Genomic DNA, 20,116 nt, shown 5'->3' on the forward strand with positions numbered 1-20,116 from the left:
AGCCACAGGCGCCGCCCAATAAATCTATATTTTTATTAGTACAATTTTTTTCCTGATTATGAAATTCCCTCTTATCCATTCCACCTCTTGTTCTTCCATGGCCTCCAACCAGTTCACCTTTTCCTAATCCATCTGGTTTGCTTCTGCCAATTTGATTGTCAAGCACCACCTTGTTCAAATCACTCCCCTGAGCAAAAAACCTTCGGAATGCTCTGCTCTCTTGACATTTGTTCAACAACCTTTGAAACGTGGCCCACGCAACCTGGTCTACTCCTTGCTTGCTTCATTTTTCACCCTTCTCCAGTAACGCTGGTCCCCTTATCATGCCTGTTACCTGCCTCTGTTCGTACAGGTCCCTTCCATCCCCTGCTTGTCCCTGGCCTTCAGGTTGGCTCAAGCCCCTGTCTGCTCCAGTGAGGCCTGTCAGAACTGACCATAACGGTGGTAGCCACCCTCATTTGCCTGGTGCCCACTAAGTGCCAGGTCTTGGCCATGCACTGAAGTGGATCATGACAGTCACCATCATAACAGCCCTTAGAGGAAGCTTCTATTAGTGGTCCCATTCTACAGTTGGCAAAACTGAGGCACAGGGACATCAAGAGCCCACAGCAACACAGCAGCATTTAAACCAGGTCTGCCAAGTGCCTGTCCCAACCTTGAATGACGTACTTTCTACTTCTTCAACATACACGGTTTACATCCCACGGCTCAGCCAGAAATCAGGAGACTCCATACCATCTACATCCTGCTGATGGGCCTTTTTTCCTCTACACCTCCCACCCCACCCCAATAGGCAATCAGCTGCTGCCTGACAAAGATGAGAAGTTTATCAAGGGAGTTGTTTTCATTGCCTAAAGGCAGATATTATGAAAAGGTTGCTTTCTTGAGCGCAGACTGTGCCTGAAATCTGATACATAAATCCACTTTTTACTGCACGGAAAAAAAAAATCCTGTCTTACAACAACAACAACAACAACAACAAAACTTTTTGAATCATTACTCCCTGTAATGGACTGAATCTTCGTGTCTCCCCAGATTCATGGATTGAAATCCTAATCCCTATGATGATGGTAGTAAAGAGGTTAAGAGGTGTCCCTTTGAGAAGTAATTAGGTCATGAAGCTGGAGCCCTCATAAATAGGATCAGTGTCCTTACAAGAGGCAGAGATGGAGCTGGCTCTCTTCCCACCATGTAAGGATACGATAAGAAGAAGGCACACACTAGAACCTGGCTCAGGCATCCTGACCTCAGACTTTCAGCTTCCAGAACTGTGAGAAATAAATGTCTGTCGCTTATAAGACATTTGACCTATGGGACTCTGATATAGCAGCCAAACGAACTAAGATGCTTCATGGTCTTATTTTTTATAATTTCAATTTTGATTTGAAACTTTTGTACATCAGATATTCACAGCTAAAGGCATTCTTCCTTTCCCTCTCCCAACTGCCTGCCATGTACACATATTCCAACTTTGCAACCAAACTTTACCCGCCTTTACTTTGGAGGCCTCACCTCTTAAAGACACACATGCCTGTACTCCCTAGCTGACTCACATGCAGCACTGTCAAGAGCTTTTAGCCATCAAATTGTAACACACATCTGCAACACAACCTTCCTTACTGACATCGATTCTCCTGCATTTTGAAAATGATTAATTTTTTTTCTTAACAAGACACTACACATGCCTTATTTAACTCCCCCAAGAATCAGAGTTTATTATTATTCAGGTGACCTGATTTTTTAATCACTTATTCTACTGCAGTAATGATTTCCTAGAGCTTTAGTCCCAGGGAAACTCTATTCCCAGCTTCTGCCATCCTTTGAGATTACTGAAGCTTAAAATAAAAAGAAGAATGCCTTATGACACATACCTTTTGTTTTTAATCTGATTCTGCCTTTCATTAAAATAAGAAAAAATAAGTGTTCTTATCTTCCTCACATCAATCTTGCTTGCATGTTTCCGTCATTCAGCAGATTAGCTTTTGACACTCAAGTTCGTAATAGGTTTTCCCCCAAGGTGGGGACAGCACGTAGTTGCTGAAACTATGCCAAGGATCCCAGAGAAAAGGCAGCAATTTTTCAACCAATCTTCCCTTCATACCAGCTTGATTAAAATCAATGTACTTGATAGTAAGAAAATTCACCTGAAATGTAAGATGTCCCGTTTTTCTCCTCCAATTTTGGAATTTGAAAAAGAAAAAAATACAAACAGCATATACTTGCTGAAAAGTTAGAAAACACAGATAGGCAAAGAAAAATAAGATGGCCCCAAATCTTACCCTCCAGTGATATTCTGTCATGTCTCCTTCCCAACTCTCTCATGCAGAGAAAAAAGGTGTTTGCAAGTTCTGTGTGGGGGACACTATACCAAGCCCTGCAGGTGCAAGGTCTTGTTTGGTCCTTGCAACAGACTAGAAGTAGGAATTGTTGTTACCACTCCCATTTGACAGATGAGGAAAGGAGGCTCAGAGCCTCCTTTATCACAACAGCTATAACAGAGCTGAGATGCACCCTCAGGTACTGTGACTCAGGCTCACACCTGAACACTAGGCCACACTGCCACTGACGACACCCACAGCCACGTGTGTAACCACTCTTTTACATTCAGCAATAGGTTGTGAACACCCTTACGTCAGTATGGACAGATCTTCATGGGTCTCCATTGTTTTAAATGGCATCATAACATTCCACTCAATGCACATACCATAATTTAACCAATCCCCTCTGACGCCTGCCTCCAATTCTGGACTACTATGAACAAACCTGTGTGTGTGTATGTTTATATTTATGCATTCATCTAATGATTTCTGCAGGATAAATTCTTAGAAGTAGGATTGTTTAGTCAAAATCATGTCCTTTATTTTTCTGGAAGGCTTTCACCGTGTGTTGGCCCCACTGATGAAAAGGCAGGAATCTTTAACACATTAACTGCCATCCTAGGGAAAGGGGTCACAGTGTTTTATTAGGTCAAGAGACATGTGAGTTACATATGCTTCATGAAACCCTGGGGTCAAAACTAGCATAACAAGTTCCCTGCTCAATCTCAGGGAAGAAAAAAATAGTATCTCTGTTATGATTCTGATGTTACTTTAACTCCTCACAATACTAAAATTAGACCCCCCAAAATAATCTTGTAAGCGTAATTATCTAAATTTTACTTTTCTTTCATAAAATGGGGAAAATATTAACTGTTCTACTAATGTTATTGGATTATTACAAAAAAATGGGACAAAGGAAGGTAAACGAAGGGGCTTATAAAACTATTGGCCCTGAAGTCAGAGTCCATGGGTTTGTGTCCAGAATCCACTACTTGCTAGCTGGGTGACCTTACACAGGTATGTGGCATCTTTGAATGATTACAGCCCCTCTCCCAGAGTTGTTAAACAAGACTATTGGCTGGATGAGGTGCTCACACCTGTAATCCTAGCACTCAGGCAGGCTGAGGAGGGTGGATAGCCTGAGCTCAGGAGTTTGAGAGCAGCCTGAGCAAGAGTGAGACCCCTTCTCTACTAAAACAGAAAAACTAGCCAGGTTTTGTAGCGGGCACCTGTAGTCTCAGCAACTTGGGAGGTTGAGGCAAGAGGATCATTTGAACCCAAGAGCTTGAGGTTGCTGTGAGCTATGATGATGCCCTAGCATTCTACCCAGGTGACAGAGTAAGTCTCTGTCTTAAAAAACAAAAAACAAAAAACAAAAAAAATCCCCCAAATCCCAACCCCACCCCAAAATGAACGATTTAGGAAAAGCACTCAGCACAGAGACAGCCATGAGGTGAGCATCCTGTAAAGGATGGAGAGTGTTGATGTTGCTGCAGCTGTTAGGAGAGGGCCCTGTTAACATTTTGGGGCAGAGAATGCAGGGGCTGCCACAGCTTGGAGACAGAAGCTGGGTGTCCCTCCTGGGAGGGGGAGGTGAAGGGGAGCGTCACACGGAAGCCACCTGCAGGTACCTCAGGGGCGTGGTAGGAGATACACTGGAAGATCCAGTCCATGGCCGGGGAGTACAAGGGCAGGTAGGATGGGAGATCCACTCCCTGGACCACCAGCTGGTTCTGGACGGTGTCCCCATGAATCTACAGGAGACCAAATAAACACTTAGGAAAAGGAAGAGAAAAATCAAACAATAAACAAAGACGATGCAACTCAAAGACTATGCATTTCTAAGCATCTGGATGTCCCCAAGAGAAACAGCCTGGTTTCTCAACTTGGTTTTCTTTTTTTAAACTAGAAAAAACATACAAAAACTTTCTCATGTCACCAAACTGAGCTGTTCTGGGAATACACACCGTGGAAAGAAGTAACCTGATAAAAATGGAGCCAGCAGATGCTGAGAAGAAAGGCTGATCAACAGGAGACGTTTCCTGTTAACACATGCATATTAACTCTCTTCACTTGTTCAGTACAATCAACACATTTTAATTGTCTACAACAGACACTCGTGTAATTTTCTGGGGTCTGCAGCATATTTGAAGAGCTTTAAGGCATTCTCAACTTGGAAAACCAAAGGTGTTTGTGAATTTGCTGTCATATAACTGTTCTATCAATTAGCTGTCCTGGGAGTGTTTTCTTACCTGTTTCAATGTAAGGAGGAAGTCAAAAAAGTTCCTATTTAGGCTTTCTTTGAGATGTGGAGCCACTTCCATTCCCACCTGCAGCCAAACAAAACAAGATTACCTTGACAAAGGAAAAACGAGTTGCAAATGATAACTACAGCGTGATGGCATTTTTATTCATCAAAAAATACATATATACACGTATGTAACAGAGAAAAAGTCCAAAGATAAACATTTATTCTTTCTGCTTATGTTTTCTTATTCAACAAACAGGCATTGCTTTCATAAGAAAAACCACAGAAGCTATTTTTAATAATAATTTAAAAAGGGCCACATTTGCAGTAATCACCTTTGTGATTTCCCAAAGGTAACAAATGGACTTCAGAACAGAGGATCAAGAGAACAAAATCAATATAGCCCTAAAAAGGAATGTACTCTCAAGATGACATTTAAAATCTTCTCTTCCTCTCAGAAAAAAAATGATAAACACACATGTGGTTATACTTATTAGATGAGGGTCAGCTTCGATTTTAGGTAGTGTGCTGCCACTCCCGCATGTTAAGAGCTACACAGATTCATTCTTTGCTAGGCAGCCAGGGAAGCAAATGTAAATTTTAATATATTTTAAGCAATTGTATATAAGACAAAATGAAGCATAACAATACTATAATCCATGGGCCCCTGAGTTCCTTGTTTAAAAAACAGATCATATAACATTTCCAGCTGAAGAAAATTGTTAATTATGAAGAAGGGGCAAAGGGGTTAGACAGAGGGGCAAAGGGGTTAGACAAATTGAAGGTAGGAGCCAAGGAGGGGAGTTCGCATGTTTAAAACATACATTTGTGTTATAGTATTTCATAATATTCTTTATACTGCTTTATAAGTGTTTCATAATAGTCTTTATACTGAGCTCCTCTGAAACGCCTCAATTCCAAATTGCTGCTTAACTAAACAAAAACAACTTCGTAAAAGAAGATGCTTTCTGGAAACCCCTTGCTTCAAATAGGGACTGACTTCTCCCACTCACCTCCCCACACCCAGAAGTCAGGATGGTTAACAATAATGATGTGTTTTAGATAGCTGCAAACATTCTCTTTGGGAAGATTTATTATTCGAAAGGGTGTTAAATTCCAGGAGCAGCTCTGTGGTTGCTGGGTAAAAGAAGGGATGTTTCCAAGGACAAGCACATAGATTAAAAAAATAGTAACAACAAACATCAGATCCAGTTCTTCTGAGTGCTGATTCTATTGTCTTTCTTCCACTTAATCATATCATAGAAAAGGCAATAATTATCTGTTAGGTGACAGCAAAGGCCAACCTGGTGGGTAAGCACTAGAGATGAGCTGAAGGGGTTAGTCATACTTTCCTCTAATAAACAGCTTCAGGCCCCGCCACGCCAGACTCCATTCCCTGCTTTTGTTTATCCCTTCTTATCAAGCCAAATGAGCAGCTTGGAAATCTGCTCGGGTCTAAAAGATTTCTACCCAGAGCAACAAAGGTAGTTGCTTGAGATTTCCATCTGCTATTGCAGTCTGTCCAGCATTCACCCCACTTCTGCTGTTTGTGGTATCAGCAAAATGATTTGTTTGGGGGAGAGGATCATACCTTCCTCTCCAGACAATGAGATTTGTGGTAGTACCCGACTTACCACACTCTTGAGTTCCAAGGGTGAGTATGTGAGCCAGGCCTGGTCACTAAGCACATCCTGTCCCGTGGCCACAGTGACTAATGTGGGATTGGGCTGGTAATTGTGGTGGCCCGCTGAGAATCAGCCCTGAGACTCTGGTTAGATCTATTGAGGTAAAGACACTCTTTCCAACAGGTTCCTACATTGGTAGGCTAGAAGCCTAGAGTTGATATGAGCCACCATATAGAAAGAGCAAGCCACAGAATGAAGCCAGCTCAGAAGAAAGCACAGCTGAGTGATGGAGGGAGAGGTAGACTCTTGACAAGGGTCTCTTAAGTCCTGTATCTAACTGTGCCTGCACTACCCCGGGTTTCCCCGACACACAAGCCAATAAATTCCTCTTTTTGCTTGAAATAGAATTTATTGGATTTTTGCCACTTGCAATGGAAAAGACCCTTACTAATGTACAGGTCATCTCTTATTCTTTCTATGTCAAAAGACTTTTAGTAACTACCCAACCGGGGAAACCAAGGCATTGCCTGGACTAGTAAGAAGGAGCTCAATGGATGCGGGGCATTCCACTACCAGTCTTCTGGGATGGGTCTGATCTGTCCTCTGCATCTTTTCCTCATTGTCACTATGTTTCCAAGTTGCATCTGCCACTCAAAGGCACTTTATATATAACAAATGTGATCTTTTCCCTAGCTCATGTACTTTACTTCAAACTTTAAAACCAAACAGGTTTGCAAGAAATGTGTATGTCCTCCCTTTCTGCTTTCTCTTAAATAACCAGAATCATCTTTCCACAGCAGAGATTCTAAGTCTTTATTAATCGATTAGTCAACGGATGTCAAGTGAGTTCAAAGAATTTGCCACATCCTGGTGAGAGGCAGTAGAATGGAAATATGCAAAGATATCTTTGCGTCTCTCCCACAGAACTCAGCAGGTTGTCTCGTGTACAGGAGGCCCTTGGCAAACGCTGACTTGGGAGGAGTATTCAAGCTTCAATGTTCAAAAGTTGAAGGCCGGGCGGCGCCTGTGGCTCAGTCGGTAAGGCACCGGCCCCATATACCGAGGGTGGCGGGTTCAAACCCGGCCCGGGCCAAACTGCAACAAAAAAATAGCCGGGCGTTGTGGCGGGCGCCTGTAGTCCCAGCTACTCGGGAGGCTGAGGCAAGAGAATCGCTTAAGCCCAGGAGTTGGAGGTTGCTGTGAGCTGTGTGAGGCCACGGCACTCTACCGAGGGCCATAAAGTGAGACTCTGTCTCTACAAAAAAAAAAAAAAAAAAGTTGAAGGCCTTGGAAACATACCTGCTATTCCTGGATGAAAAGTGCCCCCCAAGTTTTATGCAGAGGGTGATGGACACTTTGGCTTCTGTTCCAAAGTGCAAGCAGGGTGCCTGTAAACAAAGACTTTTTCTTTCATTCTCAGTATCAAGAAGACCTATAAAAAATGTCCTTCATAATGGATGTCTACTATTTACCAAGGGCAGGGACTGAGTATTCTGTGACACTTGAGACCATAGGGCTTCTTGTCATTTGCTAGATGTCATATAGAAGCAAATCAAAGGCTACAAGTTCTTGCCTTCTGATTTAATAACATGCAGAGTGGCTCATGAGGGAGTTTCTAACTGGAGCTTTGTCCTCAAGGATGCCTGGGGTTCATCGGGACAACAGCTCTCTCTGAAGGTACAAGATGCCGAAGGAACAAAGATGGAAGAATCCTACTACTCCAGAAGTCCTCACAAGGATACAGCCCTGCTAGGGTTGGAGGAAAGTGACCGTATCTGTTTCAAGGGTGGTGTTTTTTGCAAATGAAAAACCGTACTAGTTTTAAGTAGAAGCCTCACGGTGCTTTAAAGGAGAGAAAGGACAGGTGGTTTATTATCAGCACACACACACCCTCCCAATCCATCAGAATAGCTGCCTACAGCAGGCCTGAAGCCCTCTGAGCCTTGAGACCTGCTGTCCCATGGGGCACTGCTCCCTTGTCCAACAGCCTTGCCAACTTGCACCTGAGCCAACTCTTTAACAAGAGGACAAAAGAACTAATAAAGCAATCAAATTCAAGACACAGGGAGAGCATGTTTCAAGTCAATGAAAAGCAACCTGTTGTCTGACCGGCTCTGGGAGGCTCCTTCCCAGCAAAAACCAAGAAACAATTAATTCTGAAAACCAGTTCATTTCTAAGAGGATGACCTTAAATCCTTCCTAATTAAAGTTATAGGAAGTTGTTCTACTTTAAAATTAATTTTTAAAAGAAATCCTACAGCTCTACTTTCTGTGGAAAAGCCATGTTCTAAAATTAGCAGCTAATCAAGTCCTTCTCTCAATGACTTGTGGGGCAGGGCAGGAGAAGCCCACGTGGACAGTTAAGGACACAGGATGGAGGCAGAGGGCAGCGTCTGGCAAGGCCTACCCGGCACAGGTAGGCTCGGGCGTACACTGACACCAGGGGGTCTCCAATCCCTCTGATCATGCATGTTAATCGAGGCAGGCACTCGGAAATTCCCCTGTCAGAGACAAAAAGAAGGACAGCATTACACCCAATGTGAGAACTCGCTGTTCTTTTATTTTTTGAAAAAAAAAAAAAAAAATAAGCTAAAACTTCCTAAATTTCAGGGGGGTGGATCAAGTTTCAGGAACACACCAAGGTCAAAATTTCAGAGCTTTCTAAGGCAATGTAACAACAGTGCTTCTCTCTTGATACAATTCATTCATTGAGCGATTTCCTTCATCTTTATCATTTGCTCAGGGCTGGAGGCTAACCACATTATTTTCTGCTGGAGGTCATATTCATTTCACTAATTTTAACAGTTTTTGTCTCCAGTGATTTTCCATTGACTGGTCATTCCTTGATCTGCTCTCCCCATCTATATTCCTTGGGCACTGATTACTGTGCTCTCCCCTGTTCCTTCCTAGCACCTGAGGCTGACACAGACATCCTCCCACCCCGTCAGTCTGAATTACGATTTACTTCTCCTACAACATAGGACTTCCCTGTTCCTAAGGCATTAGGCTCCCCCAACTGTTGAGGCAAAATAACTGTTTCTTCAGTACCCGTTATCCCCCCAAACTGTCCCAGGCATCCCTAGATCCCAATCAGATAGATACATCTGGGATAAATTATAAATCCAGTCATAGAGGCTATCAATGGAGCACCATGAGTCAGTCCCTGGCTTCAAAAAATTTATTACCTAGCTATCCAATATGACTCAGCGTTTCCCCAGCTCTGCAGAAAACAGATCTGGATTTCCCAAGCTCTGTAAACTATTCTCAAAATATGTCTGTGATGTAGCCAAGCCCAGTGACATGTGCTTGCAGTGTCAGCTACTCAGGAGGCTGAAGTGGGAGGATTATTTGAGTCTAGGAGTTCCAGACCACCCTAGACGGCATAGTGAGACTCCATCTAAAAGAAACCCCAAAACCAATGTTAGTGATGAACCAGCCCTAAGCCCTAATGGCATAGGCTTCTGCTTCTAACATCAGAGTTTTCATCAACAACAGCAGCAGCAACAGGGAGTTGGGCCTGCTGCCGGGTAAGACTTAGTTTTGCACATGGAGCTCAGAGGACCCTCATAGACCTCTTCTTCCGGCTATGTTCAAAGGAGAAAAAGACGGAGGCTCAGGGACCCTGAGTAACTTGCTCAGGACCACAAAGCTAGTAATAGCACAGCCAGAATTCAAATCTTCCACAGACTACTCAACCAGCCTCTCTCAGCTTGAGTTTTCCTTTGTAACATGGGACTTAAGATGGTGTCTCCATCAAGTTTTCATTTGAGAAGCACTCATTAAGTACTCAAGGAATAACAGCTACTATTACACTTGCCATTAATGTGTGTGCGTGTATGTATGTGTGTGTTTGATATTTAGCAATTTTATAATTCTAGGCATTAGAAAAGAGCCTTACGTTTTAGAGAGGAACTTGTTACACTTCAGGATGGATGCTTCCACGTAACTACAAACACATTCTATTAAGGAAGACATTTTCCAGACAGCCTTTTTGCTACAGGGAAAAAACTATAAACTATTCATGAACAAAAGTAGGCAGGTCTCAGATGGGGTCACCATGACCCTAAACAATCCCAAACTTGAAGTAAGCTAGTGGCTTGTGGTTTCTCTACATGGTTTTCAAGTTTTCATACTAATTTAAAATAAACTATGGAAAACGTTACATGTTGATTCCTGGTTGCATGCCGAAATTTAAACTGGGTTTTGAACATTTCCAATCAAGGCTTTCTGGGGGAAAGAATGAGCTTTAGTTAACTAAGATACGATTTGTGTACATGTTGAATTTTCGGTTCACAAATATTGGCATTTGTGCAGAAGAGCCTGACCTGTTCTTTCAAGTTCTTAGAACCAGAGAAAACACAAAGACGAAGCATTTCAATCGAGAGAATTAATGTAGGCATGTTCTTCAAGGAAACAAAAGCCTGATACACGGCATCATATTCAAAGTAAAAAACAAAAAACTGTTTGGAGAGAGCAAGAGTCCAAGGGCTTCTACAGCGTGGCGTGTCTGTATTTTCAGGCTAGCAACCGTAACGAGACCAGATTTTCAACAGGAATTTCAGGGCATCCCATCACATGGCTTCTATTATCTTTAAAATCATCAGACAAAAAAAGGATACAATCTTGGAATGAGTTCCCTGATGGAAGCAATCTTGAAAAACCAATTTAGACATGTTTCCTTGGCTGTGTCATTTGTATTCTCTGGAGAAAAGTGATCTGTAACACAAAAACAATAACCATCAGCCCCCCTAAATTCTACGAGTCCTGGAATAGGAACAAGTTACCATGGAGCAGAAGAGGGGGCAGGGTATTCAGTCCCTCGATGCCCTCCCTTCCAAGTATCATTATCATTATTAGGAAGCAACAGATAACAAGAGTTTGACCACACTCAGGTTTTCTAGGAGCCAGGTGCTGTTCAGAGTGCTTTACAGATGTTAGCTCACCTAATCCCTGCAACAGCACTGCAAGGCATGTACTTTTATTATCCTCTTTTACAGATGTACAGAAGAGGCACAGAGATTAGAAACTTGCCTGGGGCACATAGAAAGCAAATGTAAGAGCAGGAATTCAACCCAGGCACTCTAGCCTCCTTGACTACTTTCTTAATCACTGCTTCTAATGTAACCAGGGGTTCTTGGTTACCTACCAGTGACTAAGACAATATTGTTCAGGATTCTAGATGCTTTAGGGAACTGCAACTACAACATGAAATGTGACTAAGCTTTTGCTCTATGCATCATGTGGACCAGTGCTTTACATTTTACTGAAGGTAAAGCAAGACCCTGAGGTGAGAAACCAGCCAGAGTTAGGCTGCCAGCTCCAGCTCAAGATGACTCACAGACCATGTCACCATGCAGTGAAACTGCCACTTTATCCCATTATCTCTTCTCTTCCTCTTTAACAATAGAGCTTTCCTTTTTCTGCTGGGCAAACAGCCATCCTTGCGTCTAGGTGTGGTCATATGCACATGTGAGTTCTGCACCAAGATATAGAAAGAGAAGTGCAACTTCTGGGCTTGCCCTCTCTTACTCCTTCTTCCTATGTGCTGACTGGAATGCAGATACAATAGCTGGAACCTCTGTAGCCATTTTGGACCACGAGAACAATAAGACAGAAGTCAGGATCCCTGGCACCAGAGGCTAGCTGCCCCAATCTCCCTGAACTTCATTATTATTTTAAGTTTTCTGGTACAGGCACCCAAGCCTAATCTTGAAACATTTTTTTTAATTAAAAACAATAACAGCAATGTATTTCTCATATCTAGACTTGATATATATCTTAAGGAATGGAAGAGAGCATGAAACATGAAGAAATAACCAAATTCATCGATACAGAAAAGGCTACTGTCGAACTCTCACACAGAAATGATTTCTTCTAAATGATTTCAGCAAAGATTGGAGCTCCATTCCATCACTGAGCATGTTTTATACTTTTAGGATTCAACCAAAAAGAGAAAAGTTAATTAGAATACAGCTCTCATTTTCTTTTACAGTGAGTAGCTCTAATTTGACAACTTGGAATATGATTAAAGTTATCAAAATTTCTATGGAATCAGGGCTGAGAATAGCAGCTTATGCCTGTAATTCTAGCACTCTAGAAGGCCAAGGCAGGAGGATGGCTTGAGATCAAGAGTTCAAGACCAGCCTGAGCAAGAAGGAAACCCCGTCTCTACTAAAAATAGAAAAAATTAGCCAGGCATTGTGATGCATGCCTGTAATCCCAGCTACTTAGGAGGCTGAAGTAGAAACATGGCTTGAGTCTCTATGAGTTTGAGGTTGCAGTGAGCTATGATGACACCCCTGAATTCTAAATAGGGCAATGGAGCATGACTCAGTCTCGAGAAACAAAACAAAACAAATTTCTATGAAATCAGCAAAAAAGATAAGCCTCTAGGTACTTCTCTAATAAAGAACAGTCACTAATCACAACTGTAGATATTGTGAAACTGTAATCTCAAGTATTTACTATTTCTGGATGTCTGGCATGCTTTATTCATTTGAGAATTTGCTGTTTTCAAAAGGATGGGAAATGACCATTTTCCCCTTCCTTGTCTGAATCCGTACACATAAACTAAGTTTTCTTCTACTTTCAAGAGACCCAGTCAGGCAAAGATAAAGGATATCCTTTTCTTTTTTGGAGACATTGTCTTACTTGGTCACCCTTGGTAGAGTGCCATGCCATCATAGCTCACAGCAACCTCAGACTCTTAGGCTCAAGCGATTCTCTTGCCTCAGCCTCCCAAGTAGCTAGGACTACCGGTACCTGCCACCACACCTGACTATTTTTTAGAGACAGGGTCTCGCTCTGGCTCAGGCTGGTCTTGAACCTGTGAGCTCAGGCAATCTACCTGCCTCAACCTCCCAAGTGGTGGGATTATAGGCGTGAGCTTACCACACCCAGCCTGGATAAGGGATATTCTTAAATTCACTTGTCAATCTTGTCCTTTGGGGATAATTTCCTTTTATATGACTGAATTGTGTGTCTTAAAATCCAAAAGCAAAAACAGATGTCTGAGGTCATTTATAAAAGCTTTCATTCTATAGTTGAGGGAAGTGAGGGTCGGCAAAGGGTGAAACAGTGATCCAGTTTGCCTAAAAGATCTGGAAATCACTCTAAAAGCAGATAGTCCTGAATATACACACTGACTGCAAGCCGTATAACAATCTGCATAAACTAGGGGAGGGGAATCTATGGCCTTAAAGCCACATGTAACTTTCTAGGTCCTTAAGCACAGCCTTTTGACCAAACCAAAATTTTATATAAAGAAAACCTTTTATTTTTGTTAATACATTTTAATTCATCTTTTATATTTTTATTTTATTTTTAAAATACCAGGGAATAAAATGAGTTTTCATGAAATAATCCTCCCAGATGACTGGCACAATTAGAACATTAGTAAGCCACAAGGGGTAAATGACAGCTGCTACACTCATGATCTAGTTCTAACTTTCCCTGCCTGACTGGCAGGCCCCTACTGCATGAGGCCCACTGATGAGAGTTTATGGGGTGCCAGTCTGTCATCAACTTTTGATAAAGGTGCACTATGTTTCTGTTTGAAGCCAATTTCTGAACAGCTGTGCATCTCAACAGTACTTTTTAATTCTGTCTGCTGAAGAGCCTATCATGTCAAAGACCAAGAGAACACTGAAGGAAGGAAAACAGATTTCTCAGGGAGGACTGGGAATTGCAATATTATCTTATTTCTGCTAAAGATGCGATGATTTGCTTGCTTTGTGCAACTGTAACACTGCCATTAAAGAAATTCAATGCTGGCTTGGCACCCATAGCTCAGTGATTAGGGCACCGGCCACATACACAGGGGTTGGTGGGTTTGAAGCTGGTCCAGGCCTGCTAAACAACAATGACAACTACAACCAAAAAAAAAAAAAAAAAAAAATAGCTGGGCATTGTGGCGAGCGCCTGTAGTCCCAGCTACTCGGGAGGCTGAGGTAAGAGAATTGCTTAAGCGAGAGTTTGAGGTTGCTGTGAGCTGTGAAACCACAGCACTCTACCGAGGGTGAGATAGTGAGACTCTGTCTCCAAAAGAAAATCAGTGCTCATCAGCATTATAACACTCATAAGGACTGGAAATATTTTTAATTAGAGGAAGTGACATAAAAGGTTGTATTACAGAAATTAAAAGATCAAAATCCAAGACAATTCTTTCAAGCAGCAATAAGACCTGGAAGTGATGCCACTAAATCAACTTATTAAAAAAGTAGCTTACATATTTGGGGACAAAGGGAAGCCATTCAGTGATGTAGAAACTGTGAAAGAGGGGCGGTGCCTGTGGCTCAGTGAGTAGGGCGCCGGCCCCATATGCTGAGGGTGGCGGGTTCAAACCCAGCCCCGGCCAAACTGCAACAACAACAACAAAAAAAAATAGCCGGGCGTTGTGGCGGGCACCTGTAGTCCCAGCTGCTCGGGAGGCTGAGGCAAGAGAATCGCGTAAGCCCAAGAGTTAGAGGTTGCTGTGAGCCGTGTGACGCCACGGCACTCTACCCAAGGGCGGTACAGTGAGACTCTGTCTCTACAAAAAAAAAAAGAAACTGTGAAAGAATGCATGGTCAAAACTGTAGGATACTTAGACCCCAATAATGTTTCAAAGTACAAACTGCCTCTTTCAAGGAGAACCATTAACTGACTGTCAGCACGAATCAGCCACAGCTTAACAGAACAACTTCCTGCTATATTTCTGAAGGAAAATATATATTATTCAATCTCTTTGGATCAATCAACTGACTCGGTGCAGGTTTTATACTTCATTCGGGTTGTCTCATTTCATCTTTCCATCGTCCCATAAAGAAAATCAAAAAACAGAAAAGGAAGCTATACTTCATTGGGGTCATAACAGAAGATTTTCTTTGCTAGGAAGAGTCACTTGCTTCGGGCATTTTTGTGAACAGAAACGGATGAAGTTACTTTAATAACTTTCAAGATAAATGTGAAGTTGGACTGAATTTGGTAAATTTAGTGAGCGTTAAGTACAGACAGTGCTCCTTGCATGATAGGAAAACATGAAGGGTTTATTGCACAGATAAAAAAATATTAACATATCCAGATGTTCTCATTTTTTTTTCACTGTATCTTCTATCAGCAGAATCTCTGTGCTAAACCTACTATTTTAACTGACACTTTGCAACAGTCATAAGCGTTGTTAACTGTATCATACAAATACAACACGGCATCATCAGTTTCATGAAACATGAGGTATTCAGTGTGGATTTGCATATCATGTTTAAGAGCACTATTACAGCAATAGCATTAGCCAAAATTTTTCTCCGTGAGAACAGATAGTTAAGTTTTATGAAGAACAGATTCAGCAATGTGAGTTATTGAAAGAAGATTTCTATAGGAATGTAGCATTTCTGTGTGATATCATGTCAAATCAAAATGACTTGAATATTTCTTTGCATGGTAAAACTAAGTCTATATGATGGAACTATATATGAAAAAGCTTTCTTTTTTCAAAACACTTTTTTCTTCAAAGGGAAATTTTAGATGAACATTTTCCCCAGTTAGCAAAGGTCACTGATGAGCAGGATGATATATGCCAGTCATCTGAAGAATATGCAGCTGTTATAGACCTATTAACTGGAGAACACAATGAAAGGTTCCCTGACTTTGAGAATCATGACATCATGCTCAAGGTAACATTCTAGCTTCAGCTGGTTGATATCACCAAGGCACCTAAAGAACTATCGAAGGAATAGATTGAGCTCTTGGTAGATGACATTTTAAAGGCATTGCCTGATGCTAAGAAAGATCCGATTGAAATACGGAAAAATGGAGTAGAATACCCACACCTTCTGCAACTTGCCTGAAGAAAGATTTCTTGCTTTTCAACCACTTATTGCTAAAAATCTACCCTCTCCTATTGAACCCAAATTAAGACAACATTAAGGTCACAAACGACTGATATCCCTCTAGAGGATCAACCGACTCTGCAGACCTCTGTGTTGCCACCGAACATTCAAATGCTTTCCGACAAAAAGCAGACACAACAAAGTCATTAAAAGGTTAATTACTAGGGTGCATGGCACACATCTTGGGGGTGCGACACAATTATAAGAGGGCTTTGCTTAACAAACGCAAACAATGTAACTTAAATTGTTGTACCCTCAATTAATCTGAAACAATAAAACAAAAAAGAAAGGTTAACTTTAAAATTAACAGTTTTCATTTTTTGAAATTAAGTCACAGTAGATTTTTATCAAATAATGTACAATTTTGAGCATACCTAATTGAAGTTTCTTGAATGTGGCCTTATTTGATTATAGCTAGATTAATGCAGCCTTCCAACATGAAAAGTTCCCTACCTCTGGCATGTACCAACACAAAGTCTTTAGGCTTTCCTTCTAGCTCAAGAGACAATTTAAGAAATAGATTATATTATGTAGGACTTTACAATCTTATAGCATACTAAATATTACATTTCTTTACCTCATTTACTCGTCACAAATATGCCTTAAGGGCCAACTAAAAGAATGTTCTAGGCTTTGAGGAGGTAACTATGCATAAGGCAGGGCGCATCTTCATCAAGTTTACATTCCAGTGGGGGAAGACAAATGATAAAGAAGAAAAAAAAAAATAAGCAGGCAACCTCCCCTTAAAATACTATCCAATAGTAGCCAGTACTATGAAAGATATAAAACTAGGCATTGGAACACAGAATGCCCTGAGTGACATTTGGGGGCGAGGTAGAGTTCTTTAGATATAATGGTCAGAGAAGGCTCCCGCAGAGGGAGGAATCTGAGCTGAGCCCTGAATTACAAAAGGGAGCAAGCCATACTTGGATGTGGAGGAGATGTAGTCCATGGAGAGGAACCAGCAGGGGCAAGGCCCTAAGGTAGGTCTGACTTCAACATGGTTACATAAAAGAAAGCAAGCCAGTGGGTCTTGCACAATGGGAAAAGCAGGTGACACACACTAGCTCACACTAGGGTTGCAGCCTTGGTGGGGAGTTTGAGAGTTCTGAGCACAGGAGTAGCACAGCACGGCATGATTTATATTTTAGGACTCAGCCTGCTATGTGGGAATGAATTCAAAATCTAAAAATTAATCCAGAAGAGACTCTGACATAACAAAGAACAGAGATTTTCCTTCTAGTTCTCACTTGTTTTTCTTTTATGTGCTTTCTTTTTCAAACCTGAACTTCTGTGGATATTTTAGGAAGAGGCAGGAGACCATGAGTCTAGTTCTCCATCATTTATTTGCCAACTCTCTACACTGGCAGTTAAAGGTCTCTTTAGGTAACAGAATTATAGGGACTGGCATCCTTAGTCCATGTTGGGAAGGCCAGGTTAGTTAAGGCCACTGCCTCCTCTCATGTGACCCACACCAGCCACGGGGAAAGACTGCAGGTGAGAATGCTGAGATGATGATAATGAGAACCATCATACAACAAACTCAAATTGGAGAGCAAGACGGTGGCCAGGTAACAGCTTCCTTGCATTTGGGCACCGAGAGTCTGGGGAGATAAGACTCCAGGCATCTCTGGCTGGTGGGATCTGCCTATGATCATCCCTTTGATGATACAGGGAGTCAGAGAGAGACTTCTGGACCCCAAGAGGAGGACAAAAACAGTGGAAAACTGGCAAGTGGTTGCGTGTGTTTGATTAATCTAATCCCTCCAGCAGCTATAAGTATAGCAGCAGTGAGACTGCAAACCAGAAAGGCCTTACCTATGATCTGTTTTGGTGTTTTTGAACTTGGCACTCAGTTGAACTGCCTTGGGGAGAGCTTGAGCAGGAATGTGGACAACTTTGGGCGTTGTCTAGAGCCCCAGACTGAGCCACCTAGCCCAACGGAGATAATAGTGTTCGGCTGTGGGCCGTAGGGAGCCATTGTGAGGGAACTGCCCTGGCAAACTCCGCCCTCAGGGTCACAGAGCAAGGACTGGGCAGGAGCTAGTAACCTAGTGACTGAGCAGCCTAAAGTCGGGGACTAAGCTGCCTTACAGCCTTAACCCTCAGGGGCAGAGTAAGACCGTCTTTGGCACACTGGGTAAGTGGATAGCCACTTCAGCAGTGATCGCAGTGACAAGCACTTTCCTGAGAAAGCTTCTGCTTAGCCAAGTTTAGAAGTTTAAAGTGCCTTTTAAGATGGCTGAAGAGAGATTTAGGGTCTCCACCCTGTGGGGTTTGAGAAATCAGTGGAGGCCTCCAGTCATATCAGCATTGTGATTAACAGCTCATACCCCAGAAGACCACCTATTGCCCAGACAATATTCAACAAGATATATATAGTGCTTTGATTTTGGTTGTTTTTTTTTTGTTTTGTTTTTTATTTTGTTGCTGTTGTTTTGTTTTTTAATTTCAACCTTTTCCGTACAGATTTTTTCTTTTTCTTTCTTTTCTTTCTCCATTTTTCTAGTTCAAATACAATTTCCCATTGCTGCCTTTTTCAATAACTAGAACTTCATTTTTGCTAGTGTTTCTAGCCCTATTATTTGTTTTTTTTTTCCCCCAATTTTATCCTGTGAAGTTTTCTGTTTCCTTGTTTTGGTTTGATTTATAGCATTTTTTTCTTTCCTCTCTACTTGGTGGAGGTCAGGTGCTGTGCCCTATCAGGCTAGCAAAGAGCTGCTGACCTCTAGGGAATGACCAAACCGGGTACCCCCAGAGGTTGGGGTTTCATTAAGGTTGTGTCAAAGTACCCTACTGTACACCTATATTGCTCTGTCTCCCACTTTCTGTGCCTCTCTTCTTTTTGTCAATATTCCCTTTTAGCCACCCCCTCTCCTTTCTCTATTTTCTTTTTGTTCTTTCTTTCTTTTATCCCATCTTGCTCTTCAACCTTCTCATCCTTCTGGTCCTGTACCAAAAGGACTCTTCGAAACCTTAGTCCACAGGCACGGAACCTTAAAGAGCAAGAGGAAGTGAAAGGAAAATTAGGGCAAGGAAACAGATAAAAGAAATCACTCATGAGGAAGAATCAGCAGAAAACTCCTGGCAACATTAAGAACCAGTCCAGAGCAACCCCTCTAAGGGACCAGGAGGTAGCTACTGCAGAGGATTCTACCTATAAAGAAATGTTAGAAATGACAGAAGGGAATTTAGAATACACATGATGAAAACAATGAAGGAAATGATGGAAACAATGAAGGAAACTGCTAATAAAGTGGAAAATAACCAAAAGGAAATCCAAAAACAGAATCAAATAAGAGATTAACAATATGAAGAATATAGAAAGGATATAGCAGAGCTGAAGGAACTGAAGCAGTCAATTAGGGAACTTAAGATGCAATGGAAAGTATCAGCAACAGGTTAGACCATGCAGAAGAAAGAATTTCAGAGGTAGAGGACAAAGTTCTTGAGATAACTCAGGTAGTTAAAGAGGCAGAAAAGAAGACAGAGAAAGCAGAACGTTCACTATCAGAATATGGGACTTTATGAAGTGTTCCAACATAAGAGTTATAGAAATCCCAGAAGGGGAAGAAGAATGCCCCAAAGGAATGGAAGCCATACTAGAGAATATTATAAAAGAAAATTTCCCAAATATCACCAAAGAGTCTGACACACTGCTTTCAGAGGGATATCGGACCCCAGGTCGCCTCAACTCTAACGGAGCTTCTCCAAGACACACTGTGATGAATCTGTCTAAAGTCAAGACAAAAGAAAAGATTCAAGCTGCCAGGAGTAAGCACCAGTTGACCTACAGGGGCAAATCCATCAGAGTGACTGTGGACTTCTCTAATGAAACTTTCTAAGCAAGAAGCAATGGTCATCTACCTTTAATCTACTTAAACAGAACAATTTCCACCAGAATTCTATATCCTGCTAAGGTAAGCTTTAAAATTGATGGAAAATCAAATCATTTACGGATATACAAATATTAAGGAAATTTGCCACAACAAAGCCAGCTCTACAGTAAATACTTCAACCTGTTCTACACACTGACCATCACAATGGATCAGCAGCAAA

At 41.8% G+C, this 20,116-nt stretch overlaps 1 protein-coding gene across 1 annotated transcript in view; it reads right to left on the bottom strand.

The window, feature by feature from the left end:
* The window catches only part of VPS35L (VPS35 endosomal protein sorting factor like), a 149,365-nt gene that overhangs the window by 69,793 nt on the left and 59,456 nt on the right, over positions 1-20,116 (bottom strand). The window contains exons 10-14 of the mRNA XM_053556248.1: positions 10,811-10,907; positions 10,090-10,137; positions 8,599-8,692; positions 4,571-4,648; positions 3,950-4,072 (exon numbers count right to left, since the gene is read on the bottom strand). Coding sequence (XP_053412223.1) covers positions 3,950-4,072; positions 4,571-4,648; positions 8,599-8,692; positions 10,090-10,137; positions 10,811-10,907 — 440 coding nt within the window. The remainder of the gene's footprint in view (positions 1-3,949; positions 4,073-4,570; positions 4,649-8,598; positions 8,693-10,089; positions 10,138-10,810; positions 10,908-20,116) is intronic.

This window comes from Nycticebus coucang, chromosome 12 (genome assembly GCF_027406575.1).
Source record: "Nycticebus coucang isolate mNycCou1 chromosome 12, mNycCou1.pri, whole genome shotgun sequence".
Classification (NCBI taxonomy): Eukaryota; Metazoa; Chordata; class Mammalia; order Primates; family Lorisidae; genus Nycticebus; species Nycticebus coucang.